The sequence below is a fragment of the Schistocerca cancellata genome, chromosome 11 (assembly GCF_023864275.1).
Source record: "Schistocerca cancellata isolate TAMUIC-IGC-003103 chromosome 11, iqSchCanc2.1, whole genome shotgun sequence".
NCBI lineage: Eukaryota > Metazoa > Arthropoda > Insecta > Orthoptera > Acrididae > Schistocerca > Schistocerca cancellata.
The window spans coordinates 80,454,315-80,469,431 of NC_064636.1; the positions used below are offsets into that span (position 1 = coordinate 80,454,315).

At 41.1% G+C, this 15,117-nt stretch overlaps 1 protein-coding gene across 1 annotated transcript in view; it reads right to left on the bottom strand.

Annotated features, from left to right (window-relative positions):
- The window catches only part of LOC126108230 (zinc finger protein 664-like), a 176,632-nt gene that overhangs the window by 51,366 nt on the left and 110,149 nt on the right, over positions 1-15,117 (bottom strand). Inside the window, exon 6 of the mRNA XM_049913461.1 lies at positions 4,166-4,246. Within this exon, the coding sequence (XP_049769418.1) occupies positions 4,166-4,246 (81 nt within the window). The remainder of the gene's footprint in view (positions 1-4,165; positions 4,247-15,117) is intronic.

The following is a 15,117-nucleotide window of genomic DNA, read 5'->3' on the forward strand; positions in this document are numbered from 1 at the left end:
CTGGGCGATGATGAGTCAGTCAGTCGCGACATAACCTTTTATACAGGATGAGGCAAAAAGACATTAACATTAAATGGTTCTCCCCTGCCCATTTAAGCCATGGCATCCCGATATTTCACTGAGGAGTGAAGGAAAATAGCTGCCTGGATGAAGGTCTTTCAGTCTCTAAGCATCATACAAGAAAAATTCGAAGTGTGGACAGGCTGGGATGCACCATCGTGTATGACAATCTAAGAGAAGTTTGTAAGAGGTCCATTCGAGATGATTCCAAGGGAAATGACAGTAGGAAGAGATCTGTCCGAACTGAAGAAAACATAATCCTCATCCAGGGAGCAATGGTAGGCTGCCCAACCAAATCTCACACAGACTTTCCCTGGAGACTAACATTTCTCAAAGAACAGTTGTTAGAATTTTGTACCATAATTTAAGAAAGAAGCAATACCACTAGCAAATTGTGCAGCAGCTGTCAATCGTGGACAAGCAAGCATGTGTGAGTGCTGCACAAGTTATCCTATGGAACTTGACATTCTATTCACATTGTCTGATGAAGAAACATGGCACATCAGCACAACAAGCACAACTGTGGTGATCTGGGTGTCCAAGAACCCCCTGCAAGTTCAAGAGCACCTACGATATTCCCCACAATGTGAACGTTTGCTGTGCAGTGAGCAAATTTGGATTGAGTGGACCCTTCTTTTTTGAAGAACAGACAGTCGAGGGAGAGAATTACCCTCCCCTGTTCAACATGTACACAGAGGAGAACGTGCCACTCGCCATTCTCCAGCGAATGGTACTTCCAGCAACATGGCGTCCCCGACATTACAGTCAGATGGTTCACCATTACCTGAACGACATGTTTGGTTAACATCAGACTGGTAGAGGTGGTCCTCTCTAACGGCCAACATGTTCACCTGATCTGACGCCATGCGATTTTTGGCTGTGAGACACGATCGAGGTTCGTGTCTATGCCAGCAAACCTAGCCACTAGGGCGACCTGAATCATCACATCACTGAGGTCATCGCTTCTATCCCTGTTCAAATGGCCCAGTGGCCAATCAACAATGGACAGACTCTATATGTGCACTGGGTGGGATGGATGCCAAATCGAAACCCCGTAACCAAATTGTTACCTCACAATTTCACACGATTAAGCACTCATTTAATATTAACATCTTTTTGCCGCACTCTGTACATAAAGATATATCAATTGTAAAATCCAGGATGGAATGTAACAATATCACGAAAAGGATAGTTGCCTCTCACCATACAGTGGAGATGCCAAGCCGCAGATAGGCACGACAAAAAAACTGTCACACAATAAGCTTCCGGCCAACAAGGTCTTTGTCAAAAACAGAGAACAGACCTACAAACCACACACTCATGGAAATGCAACTCACAAACTCACGACCACCATGCATGTGTTTGCTTTCTAGTTTTGACAAAGGTCTTGTTGGATAAAAGCTTACTGTGTGACAGTGCTTCTGTTGTACCTACCTGCAACTCAACATCGCCGCTGTATGATGAGTAGCAACTATCCTTTTCATAATATTGATATAGCGATTGTCATTTTTGAGTTCAAGATATGCTTGAGTTTATACAATTTAAATTTTTAACCAGTACTGTGATTTGTTGGTCAACTCTACCATATTGCTTAAGCATACCACACCAATTTGCAAATGCTGAGTATGCTGATATGGTATTTGTTTTACAGGTTTTGTAATGGAGACACAGCTCCTTGTTGGGAAGATGGCAGACGAATTTCTAACCACAGAGCACCAGATTCAGGAGTGTTTATCTGTGTTTTCACTGTGCTGCATGAGGCTTGTACAGTGGGCAACAGTCTATCTCATATGAACATGCAAATGAAAGGAGTGAAAGTCAAAGAAACTATTCAGGTGGTACAAAACAGTCCTTCAATAAGCACATGCATAACTTCTACACATATCGGTGTTCAATATACAAGAATACACTGGAAACTACGAATGCGCGGCCTGTATCCTTATCGTTTATAGACAACACATTCAAGGAGGAGGTGAAGGCATATGGTTGGAATTTTGTTGCTGGCTAGCTGCAAATTGCTGAGTAATTTCATTTATACTGTTTACTGATGAAGCCATTTTTTCTCATGATGGTATCTATAACACTGTCAACTCACATCAGTCGAGAAGCACTTTCAAGAACATTTCTTTGTAAATATGTGTATGATACAATAAAAACTGGTTGAGCCTGCCGTGTTAGCCTATCGTCTTACAGGACTTCATTATCTAGACTTCCTTAAAAACAAGCTTCCAATATTACTGGAAGACATTCCTTTGGCTACAAGGATGGGTATGGTCTTCCAGCACAATGGTGCACCTGCACATTCCAGTTGTAAGGTGACAGAATCTAAATCTAACACTCCCTGGAAGACTGATTTTCAGAAATGGTTATATTAATCAGCCACTAAGATTCCCGGACCTTCTCCCTTTAGCTTTTTGCCTCTAACGAGGAGAGATCCCCAGCAGTGGGATCAACTTTTTTAAAACCAACTGTACAGTGACGTAGGGTAAGATCCAAGTTATCACGCCATGCAGCCATTCGCCCTGGTGGGCCCCTGTTTGTGAGCAATTGGTGAAAAAAATTCTGAATTCCGCGTGACGCAGTACAGCTTTAAAAACAGAAACATTAAGCAGTCTGTTCTTGTAGTGTGAAGATTAAGATACAGTCCTCACATGCAAAACATTATGGGTTCAAATCTCATCACGTGCTATGAAAAATTTTGTTTTTAAATCTTTATCAAAATGACTTTGATTGTTATTTTTATTCAATTAACTGATTTAAATGGAGGTAACTTTTTTATTTCTATTTCTTTGGTGTGTTATTTTAAAAATTAGAATAACTGTTTCAATTGCTCTCATTTTTTCTACGTATTATTCATCTTCCACTCAAAATCTTCGTGCATGTGAATTTAATTTTTTTATTTATCTATCATAATGTTTAAACATTTTAAATCACCCAGCAACCAGCTACAAAACGAAAGACGGTTCAATCCCGTCTCCGGCCATCCTGATTTAGGTTTTCCGTGATTTCCCTAAATCGCTTCAGGCAAATGCCGGGATGGTTCCTTGGAAAGGGCACGGCTGATTTCCTTCCCCATCCTTCCCTCACCCGAGCTTGCGCTCCGTCTCTAATGACCTCGTTGTCGACGGGACATTAAACACTAATCTCCTCCTCCTCTATTTGCCAGTGGCTCACGGAGTATAGATGTAGATGCAGAAAACATATAAATGGACTATTTGTATCCCTGTTGGGCCCAGATGGTTAATGGTAAATTGGGTGCCTGGTAACTGAGAGGTTGCAGGATCAAATCTTGTTCACCCACATATGTTTCAATCTTCATTTTAAAGTCACTTTCACCACTCCAATATGTGAGGAGTCACCAGAAACAACATGTGGTTCTGATTCCGTGTTAAACTGTAAGTTATGTCTCCCTGGATGGATAAATGGGGTAGGTGAATCACTCAGTAATCACTGAAGTGGCAGCCAATAGAAAGACTTGCACTAGACCACTGAGCCACATAAAATTATTATTATTATTATTATTATCATAATCATAATCTACACGCATAATTAAGTTAGTGTAAAAGCCTCAGAGTGTGGGTCCTATTCACACTTATCCGTTTTTTCCTTCAAGACAACACTTGCCAGCCTTCATAAGACGCAACTGAGACTAGAAACTATTGGCTGAATGGGTTGGAAGCTCCTATACAATCCTCCTTACAGCCCTGTCTTTCCGCCTCGGATTTTTACCCATTTGGTTCAATGAAAGAACCTTTGTGTGGAATGGGTCCAACAGCTAGGGAGAGGTAAAGAAAAAAGTACAAAACTGGCTCTGAGGACAAGGTAAAGAATTATTCACTGAAGGGATAAGAAGACTTTCACAAAGAGGATGGTATAAGTCTGTAAAGTTGGTGGGGATTATGTGGAAAAGTAGACATAAAATTGTACTGATGTAATAAACCGTTTTTATTGTCACAATTGTATGTTTAGTTATTGAATCATCCTGACACGAGAGAAGATGCACCAAATGAATCTTAGGAGATACACCTGACTCGGTGTTATATAATATACACACAAAATATGAAGCACAGTGCAACTCAGATTTCTCACAAATGGTGGTACTTACTGGTTCTTCCTTTGGTATAAGTGGAACCAATGCTGCAGTCTCCGGCTTCGTGTCGTTTGGCACTCCACACTCTACAGACACCTGCAATAAGAAGTATTTACTTGTATATTGTACAGCTTTTTGAAACATTAAAAAAAATTACATATATTGAAGTAATAAAAGAACGTAACAACGAAAATAAGCAATTACTGGCAATACAACGTAAATGGATAAATAAAGAATCTACTCACCAAGGAAAGGTGTCCTTCTCGTCCCACCCGTTAATTCTCCCCTGACTGGCATTCTGCGTAACTTTTCTGAAGTGTACCCCCTTCTCTATACCTCACTAGTCCTTTTTCTTCACCCATCTTCCTTCCCCTTCAACTTTTCTGCCAGAAGAAGAAGCCACTTGCTCCAACATTTTGTAAAAGTTAAACCTTTTTGTGTGTGTGTTCACCTGGTGCCCCTTGGTGAATAGACTTTTTTTTATCTATCCACATACATAATAAAAGAATTTGGTATATAATAAGGAGGCCTTATTTGAATAGTGGTACACCCAGTTTTGTTCATAGTGATGACAGTTCTGTGAATAATGTACCTTAAATATTGCAGTCCACCACTTGTTGCAAGGGATTACCATTTCTTCCTATTGTCATCACTCAGTTATGTCTAAGCCTCAGTATCTTGAAATGAAATAATTGGAGTTGTACCACTATTGAAATAAAGCCTTCATATATATCACATAAAATGTTGCACAAGAACATTTAGGGTATGCATGTATTCTATTGACTTCGATGTCACCAGCAAGACTTCTTCTGATCAACCATTGTACACTACTGGCCATTAAAATTGCTACACCACGAAGATGACGTGCTGCAGACGCGAAATTTAACCGACAGGAAGAAGATGCTGTGATATGCAAATGGCTAACTTTTCAGAGCATTCACACAAGGTTGGCGCCGGTGAAGACACCTACAACGTGCTGACATGAGGAAACTTTCCAACCGATTTCTCATACACAAACAGCAGTTGACGGGCGTTGCCTCGTGAAACGTTGTTGTGATGCGTCGTGTAAGGAGGAGAAATGCGTACCATCACGTTTCCGACTTTGATAAAGGTCGGATTGTAGCCTATCTCAATTGCGGTTTATCGTATCGCGACATTGCTGCTCGCGTTGGTCGAGATCCAATGACTGTTAGCAGAATATGGAATCGGTGGGTTCAGGAAGGTAATACAGAACGCCGTGCTGGATCCCAACGGCCTCGTATCACAAGCACTCGAGATGACAGGCATCTTATCCTTGTGGCTGTAACGGATCATGCAGCCATGCCTCGATCCCTGAGTCAACAGATGGGGACGTTTGCAAGACAACAACCATGTGCACGAACAGTTCGATGACGTTTGCAGCAGCATGAACTATCAGCTCGGAGACCCTGGCTGTGGTTATCCTTGATGCAGCAACACAGACAGGAGCGCATGCGATGGTGTACTCGACGACGAACCTGGGTGCACAAATGGCAAAACGTCATTTTTTTCGGATGAATCCAGGTTCTGTTTACAGCATCATGATGGTCGAATCCGTGTTTGGCGATACCGCGGTGAACGCACATTGATAGCGTGTATTCGTCATCGCTATAGTGGCGTATCACACGGCGTGATGGTATGGGGTGCCATTGGTTTCACGTCTCAGTCACCTCTTGTTCGCATTGACGGCACTTTGAACAGTGGGCGTTACATTTCAGATGTGTTACGACACGTGGCTCTACCCTTCATTTGATCCCTGCGAAACCCTACATTTCAGCAGGATAATGCAAGACCTCATGTTGCAGGTCCTATACGGGCCTTTCTGGATACAGAAAATGTTCAATTGCTGCCCTGGCCAGCACATTCTCCAGATCTCTCACCAACTGAAAACGTCTGGTCAATGGTGGCCAAGCAACTGGTTTGTCACAATATGCCAGTCACTACTCTTGATGAACTGTGGTATCGTGTTGAAGCTGCATGGGCAGCTGTACCTGTACACGCCATCGAAGCTCTGTTCGACTCAATGCCCAGGCGTATCAAGGCCGTTATTAGGGCCAGAGGTGATTGTTCTGCGTACTGATTTCTCAGGATCTATGCACCCAAATTGCGTGAAAATGTAATCACATGTCAGTTCTAGTATAATATATTTGTCCAATTAATATCCACTTATCATCTGCATTTCTTCTTGGTGTAGCAATTTTAATGGCCAGTAGTGTACATTGTCACAAACCCCACAAATATAGATTCTACATGTTCAACCAGCTGGCCAAATGGGGTCCAACAGTGATGGCCCTTTTACACCCTTTCAGACACTGATAATTTTGTCTTGCACAAGCACGGGATAGGTTCCAGACGTTTGTGGCCTGACCTTGAATACAGGCGTGAAGGTTAAATGCCACGGAGGGGAGCTAGCGACATCTGTCAATAGATGTGCACACGAGTTGCAGTCTACTTCTAGCCTTAGTCGAATGGTGACACTCATGCTGCAATGGGTAAAATCGAATATTGTGCAATGATTAAGTTCCTGACAAAAGAAGGGCTTGGTATATAATATGGAGGCCTTGTCTGAATAGTGGTGCACCCAGTTTTGTTCATTTTCAAAGTCCACTTGGATCGTGTTTATGGTGATGCTTCCCCTCATACTCCACAGTGAAGGAATAGTCTAGACAGTTTCATCTGGGCAGAGAGAGCATTACTGTCGATCCATGTGTCACTCGAACTGTCAAATTGGGACTGAGGAAACCATCGCTATTGTTGAAAGTGAAGTTCTGAGTAACATGCGATTGGAATCTGAGAAAACTGCAGCGAGGATATGGTTGTCTAAAACAACCATTTTACAGATAATGCACGATCATTTGCACACGAAAAAGGTCAGTGCAAGACGGGTGCTCAAACTTCTCTCAGTAGTGTGTGACTATTTGCACCAAGTTTTTGGAGCTGTGCTGTGGCAACCAGAAAGAAGTACTAGAATCCATTGTCACAGGGGATGAAACTACGATTCTTTATTATGATCTTCTGTTCAAAAGAGAATCTCTCTAATGGTATAAACTAGGTGAGGCTTCACTGAGAAAGGCAAAGGTCACTCTGCCTACAAAGAAGGCCGTGGCAACAATCTTCTGGTTCTGGAAGTTCAGAGGAATTCTCTTAGTTGATTTTAAACAAAGGAATTCCACTGTGAACGCATAACACTACCTGCACAAATTACGCAGCTCCATCGAACTACAGACGCGAGGAAGGTTGTCACAATGTGTTTGTCTTCTCCGTGACAATGTGCCAGTCCACACAGTGGTAATCACGGAGGCTGTAGTAAAGGAATGTTGCTTCCAGGAGACCGACTACCCACCCTACAGTCCAGATCTCACCCCAAGTAACTACCATCTCTTCTCCAAACTGAAGAAAGATCGTGGAGAAAGGAAATTTGATGATAAAGTGAAACTGATGTAATGGGACACTTTGATGATAAAGAATCAGGTTATTTTTGAAAGGCATAGAGCTGTTAATTCAGAGCTGTGAAAAGTGTACTGAAATGAAGGTTGATTACATTGAAAAATAACTTCTGGAACATATCTCATATGTAGCATCTTCATACCCTTCACAGTGACCACTCAACAGTTGTAACTGTTCACACTCCTTACATACACTAACAGACCTGCTACTAACACTAAACACAAACAATGCCAATGTTCTCTGGGGCCCCAGAGAACTGCTAACATCTGACCATCTCTTCTGCGTGCTCCACTTCTTTTGTCATGCAATGTAGTTTGCACCATCAACATCTCAACGGTCTGGAAGATTTCTACTATCAATGATCTTTCTGCCCTATTCATTCGTGACAGCATTATGTGTTGCAGCCGAGAGGGCAGAATGTGGCTTTGTACTGCTAATCATTGTGTACAAATTGATTTGATAACACTAAAAATCATCCTCATGGCATTACTTAGCTGGATGTCCATTTTTTTGTCGAGTGGGCCGTTTAGCCAAACTGGGGAAGAATATTCGGCAATCGAGAAGACAAGACTAGAGGCAGATGAACGCTGGGTGGGTGTCGATGCTCCACATTTCACATCCGTAGAAGAAAGCTACATGTGCACTCTGGATAAAGCTAAATGAACTCGGAGACACTGGTGGCATATAATCTTGACCATAAAACATATTCTACATATCTCAAAACAAAAAGCAAACACTCTGACTCAGCAAATGACACTCCAATAATCCTAGAATGCAAGCTACTGCCACTGCCTCACAGTGTGGAGCCTTAAGCTCCAGTTACTACGGACCAGAAAAATTCAAATTTTGTGATAAATGTGAAATAGATGCGAATTCTGTCTCAAAATGTGATAACGCGAAATTACCTAAATATATTTACCAGCAAATTGTATCCATAGGCACTATTCTATCAGAAATAGTTTAAAGATCTTTATTTTCAGCATATTGATATCTAAAATGTAATCAGTTTTCAGTACCTGGTATTGTACAGCATCTGGTGAAGCCCAATTTGGACAGATAATGTGTGTCAGAACCTGCTTGCAAAATAAAACGTGCACAAATGAAATGACCTATCAACGCACTTGATGTTTTGGTGTTGTGCCAACTGTGGGCAGTTAAGTAGGCTATCTGAGATACACACCACATAATGCAACATAGTATTCAGCTGTGGGATCTAGAATTTTATAACAACTGCATACCTACATCTACATCTAAATAGATACTCTGGAAATCACATTTAAGTGCCTGGCAGAGGGTTCATCAAACCACCCTTCACACTTCTCTATTATTCCAATCTTGTATAACGTGCAGAAAGAATGATCACCTATATCTTTCCGTACAAGCTCTGATTTCCCTAATTTTATCGTGCTGATCATTCCTCCCTATGTAGGTCGGTATCAATAAATATTTTCGGAGGGGATTGGAATTTCATGAGAAGATTTGGTCGCAACAGAAAACACCTTTCTTTTAATGATGTCCAGTCCAAATCCTGTATCATTTCTCTGTGACACTCTCTCCCATATCTCACGATAATACGAAACGTGCTGCCCTTCTTTGAACTTTTTTGATATATTCTATCAGTCCTATCTGGTAAGGACCCCACACCACGCAGCAGTATTCTAAAAGAGGATGGACAAACATAGTGTAGGCAGTCTCCTTAGTAAGTCTGTTACATTTTCTAAGTGTCCTGCCAATAAAATGCAGTCTGTGATTAGCCTTCCCCACAACATTTTCTGTGTTCCTTCCAATTTAAGTTGTTCGTAATTGTAATACCTAGGTATTCAGTTGAATTTCCAGCTTTTAGATTAGACTGATTTATTGTGTAACCAAAGTTTAACGGGTTCCTTTTACCATTCATGTGGATGACGTCACACTTTTCGTTATTTAGAGTCAACTGCCACTTTTCGCACCATTCAGATATCTTTCCTAAATCATTTTGCAGTTTGTTTTGATCTTCTGATGACTTTATTAGTGGATAAATGACAGCATCATATGCAAACAACCAAAGACAGCTGCTCAGATTGTCTCCCAAATCGTTTATATAGGCAAGGAACAGCAAAGGGCCTATAACACTACCTTGGGGAATGCCAGAAATCACTTCTGTTTTGCTCGATGACTTTCTGTCAGTTACTACGAACTGTGACCTCTCTGACAGGAAATCACAAATCCAGTCACATAACTGAGACATCATTCCATAAGCATGCAATTTCGCTACAAGCCGCTTGTGTGGTACAGTGCCAAAAGCCTTCCGGAAATCCTTAAGTACGGAATCAATCTGAAATCCATTGTCAATAGCACTCAACACTTCATGCAAAAAAGAGCTAGTTGTGTTTCACAGGAATGATGTTTTCTAAACACACGTTGACTGTGTATCAATAGACAGTTTTCTTTGAGGTAATTCATAAAGTTCGAACACAATATATGTTCCAAAATCCTGCTGCATATCGACGTTAACGATGTGGGCCTGTAATTTAGTGGATTACTTCTACTACCTTTCTTGAATATTGGTGTGACCTGTGCAACTTTCCACTCTTTGGGTATGAATCTTTCGTCGAGCGAACAGTTGTATATGATTGTTAAGTATGGAGCTAATGCATCAGCATACTCCGAAAGGAACCTAATTGGTATACAGTCTGGACCAGAAGACAAGCTTTTATTAAGTGATTTGAGTTGCTTCACTACTCCAAGGATATTTACTTTTATGTTGCTCATGTCAGCAGCTGTTCTCGATTTGAATCCTGGAATATTTACTTCGCCTTCTTTTGTGAAGGCATTTCGCAGTGTTCTAACCCGTTTTGTGTACCAAGGAGGATCAGCTCCGTCATTTGTTAATTTATTTGGTATAAACTTCTCAATTGCTGCTTATACTATTTCTTTGAATTTAAGCCAAATCTGGTCTACACTTATATTCGTTCATTAGCTAAAGTTCAAAAGCTGGTATAATACACACACTTAATGTGGCAAGTTAGATGGCAGATGATTTGAACGGTGATTGCATCCAATAGCGGTTGGGCCTGAATTACCTCATTAACTATAGCCCGCCAACCTCAAGAAGCAGTTATGTGGTGACGGTTCCCAAATGCTTTGTGTTGTTTTCTTTTTCTTATTCTGAAATGAGTGATGTGATTAAATCTGGTCCATCATGGATTTTGATTATGGCCCTTACAACACCAGAAGAGATCAGTGATCCCTGTGACAAGGTGTCAGTGCTGCTTTCTGCTCTTGCAGAACACAGGTGTAGCCTGCTGATCTACTCGAGAGAAACAGGGCCTGTTTCCCCACAATGCTTCTCTCCTCTATACACTGTCTGCACTCTGCACTATAGTGATTGGAAAACAAATTCTGTCACATTTTTTTCACTGTGCCTAAGTTCTTCTCCTAACATTCAAATACAGTTACGGTACTTTCGGTTCTACTTCTGTGCTAAGTGCCTTGTCAGTTCTACCTCTAGTATTGTAAAGCAGGGGGTCGCAAAGCTACTCGAGTGCATGCCACATAAAGTGACAGGTGATATCTCGATACGCAGTAGCACGGATATGTCATGTGACGTGCCAACCGATATCAGTCAGTCGGCCGATGTGTGCACTCGGTGTGGAGTGAGTTTATGACTGGTTTTAGCATTCTGCATAGCATTCTTTTGAAAGTTATTTTGAGGCAGTCCGATCGATGTGAGTGGCAAAAGCAAGGCAGTCCGATCGATGTGAGTGGCAAAAGCAAATCTCACCCAGTATTACAAAAGCAGGTGAGAGAAATAGTGTTGAACATATATCAGTTCTTTACACAGGATTCAGAAGCCACATCCACATCTGATCACAAAGCGTTTCCCGGTGTTGCCAAGTGCCAAGAAAGAACAGTTGCGGCATCGGGTTGAGAACTGTTTGACAGATTGCGAGTGAAGCCAATGCATCTGCTGAAGAGAACAGATCACACTATATGGCATGTCGACACTGAAAGAGCATTGTGACATTACAGCTGGTTCATGGAATACCCACCAGAGACACTATTTCGTAGTTCACAGTAGATCATAATGAAATGCTGAAGTTTAGTTTAAAGCAGCTTGAAATGATTGGCGTTGCACTTGATGATAAGGAACAGCGAGGAAAAAGAGTATGTTAGAAAAATGTTAAAAACTCGAGACTGTGAAGGAGAGTTCCACACTCTTTACAAGGAGCTGGAAGAGGAGTCATCACTATGAACACCTCAGAATGTCTAAAGAACAGGTTTTTTTTTAATCTGTTATGCAAAATGCAAATAGAAATTACAAAGAGGAATTAAAGACGCAGGTATCCAGTATCACCATGGCAGAAGCTGATTTTTGCCTAAGGCAATTTTGCTGAACAAAATAAAACAAATATGGAGGTGCTACTTGCTGGCAGCAATAGGGAAATACATGACTCCGTCCATGGCCCGCTGAAACACTGTTCCCGAGAAACCTTGACGCGACATGACTTGACGTGTCGATAACACTCTGTTGACGGCATGTGTGAATGCCACAATTTGAACTACAGAGGAGAATCTTTTGAGGTGATGGATGTGGCGGCAACATTCCGTCAAGTGTGAATCCACCTTTATTGTGCTTCATGCAGGTTCTCCAGAGACAGGGCTCATACAAGAAAGTAAATTAATATTTAAAGCATCAAACTCAAAGCATCTGAGTGACTACCACTCTGAAATGTCTTGCTGTCTTCAAGCGGTGGTCTGTACAACAGCTACATCCGTACCTGGTGCAGAATTCTGTTATTGTCACGGATAATGTGAGTGTTCACTCTGTGCAAAAGCAAACGCAAACGAATAAGGCTCCTACTTCAAACACGAGAAACAATGAAATTATTTCATTGTTGTCATCTAAAGGAATTCCCCACACTGCGTAGTTGTAGTCTATATCACAAAGAGAAATAGCATCTTGCAGATTGCTGGTGTTGAAAAACACAGGTCAAGCAGTGGACAACATAATTATCTCTGCATGGGCAAATTGTGCTAGACATTCAGAAACACTGCAAGAAGAAGATTTTGAAAAGGAAATTGACAGGAGACTCAATGATGCAGCCTTTCCTAATTAATCTTCACGATTCTCATTCATCTGAATCAGAGAGCAAGGGTGTAGAGGATGTTTCGGGATAACCATTCAGTACTGCTTTGACACGTTGCCATTTACGGTCTTCAGTGAACATTTTGGGGACCCACCTCACACACACTTTGTGATAGTCCGTATGTTCAGTCAAAATCTTAACAACTGCACTCTTACTGACTTCAGGGGGGCATTTACAAGGCTCGCAAAGTGTCACATACTGATCTTTGCATATTTCTTTCCCCATTTTTGCAACTGTTTCAGCTGAAACCGATGAATGGCCAAAACACTGTTCATCACAGACATCTGTGTGCCCTTCTTGAACTCTCCGACCCACTTTCACAGGTTCTTGATGTCCACACACAGTGGCCCGTTGACTTTGTCTAACACCGCCTTGGCACTCAAAAATGGGTAACAAGTGAAGGGTGGCTCCATCACAAACAGCTGCCCAGTCAAGATGCGTAAAAGTGTTCCTCATGGATCCAGCACCTTGGAGACTTTATTTTACAAATGTTCCTCATCATCATCACCACCATCATCATCATTGTTATTGTAGTTACTATTATTGTTAGTGGCAGTGGACACACACACATCACTGTACCACAAAGTCTTTCAGTTTCTACCAGTTCGGAAATAAGGAGTCCAGCAATCAAGTGATTTACAAACACTAAGCACAGAACAAGTATTTTAAGTGGATTGATTTTAAATGTGGGTGAAGGAAGTATCACTTGGGAGAAGAGTGGTGTAGAAGGGTCATGTTTTGTAACAAGTGGCTGCCCTCAATGTGAACAGTTAGCTTTCTTTTTAGAAAAGGAGTTGTCCATATCACGGTGCACTGAGAACTGCTACATAAAAAATGGTTGTTAGAAATAAGCTGCACCAATTGTTCATAAATTTAGACAAGATGGACCAGAGGAGTAACAGCGAGCTGGGTTAAAACAACAGTCTAGACCAAAATAAGGCACAGTGTATATGCGAGCAAGGAAAAAAAATTCCCACATTTTCCCAATTTCGCAGCTAAAAATATACTTTTTCCCCAGGTGAAAATACACTTTTTCCCCAGGTGAAAACACACTTTTTCCTGGGTGAAAGAACATTCTTTCCATGTTAAGTGACAATATGCTTCCATGGGAGCTGTAAAACTTATCAATCCTTTGAACAGTAATGGTTTTAGATACTGGCATAGAACTTCCCAGCACTACAGGAAATGACACCCAGCAAAAACAACATGTTTTGAAAATATCTTTGATGCACAGCAACATGTACGCTGCATATTTTCGTATCATGAAAGTACAAATATGAATTCCACCAAATGCAGCACTGTAGCTTCTGATGCACTGAAATAGAGATTGTGATGCACTTTTGTCAGCCAATCACAGCCCATGCCACATGAACTTGTCAGCCAATGACAGCAGATATTCAGAGCATAGGACATGTGATGTAGTCAGCAGGTGGCAACATCACTATTAATTAGCACAAACACACAAATAAAAAAATTGTTTTAATTAATATACATAAAGTGAACCTACAAGAAAAGATGAGCTTTCATATACAATATTGGTCATCAACAATTTTTTGCTGTTTTTTTCCGTGGGCGCAATTGGGCAGGAGCCTAAGAGCACAGCTTAAATTGCAGCAGCAGAATATTACTGACAAGCACAATTATAAATTCCAGTGCTGTGCACCGAACATTTTGTGCATTACTTGGCTGAATAAATGCTCCATCGAGCACTTTGACTTTTCCATAGGAAAGCCAGTTATGTTTGAAATAGCTGAAGAATTCACCTCACATGATTTCTGAAGGATAATTATATTTTTTAACATCATTATTGCATTATATGTAAGCTATGAAAGAACTAAAACAAATATGAAAAACTAAGCTTGAAGCTTGGTCTTTTTAATGTGTGTTACTCTTTAAGATATATCAAACACTGATGTGCCAGCAAAATTGTAAATAACAGCTAAAATGGCTGGTCTTCTTGGCCTGAAATTTTTGTAAGTGGCTGGACCTCAAAGTGTTAAGTTTTGAATGAGACTCAAACACACTGTGATTTAAGAAATTCATCGCACATTCACACACGTAACATGATTCAACTTTTGTAAAAGGAAATTTACTTCGAAGGTAATGCTTCTCAAACCACCATTCGCAATATTTTCCCGTGACCTATTAGAAATGTAAACAGTTAAGGTGACACAATAATTGAAAGCAGTTTGTTGTGAAAAAGTACTGCATAGACTTCGTCCTAAAGCGTGTGTGTGTGTGTGTGTGTGTGTGTGTGTGTGTGTGTGTGTGTGTGTGTGTTTTGAGGTTTTCGGGCGCTAAACAGTGTGGTCATCAGCGCCCAAACGCATAGAAACAGGAACACATGCGGTGAAGGGACGAAGACGGACAGCG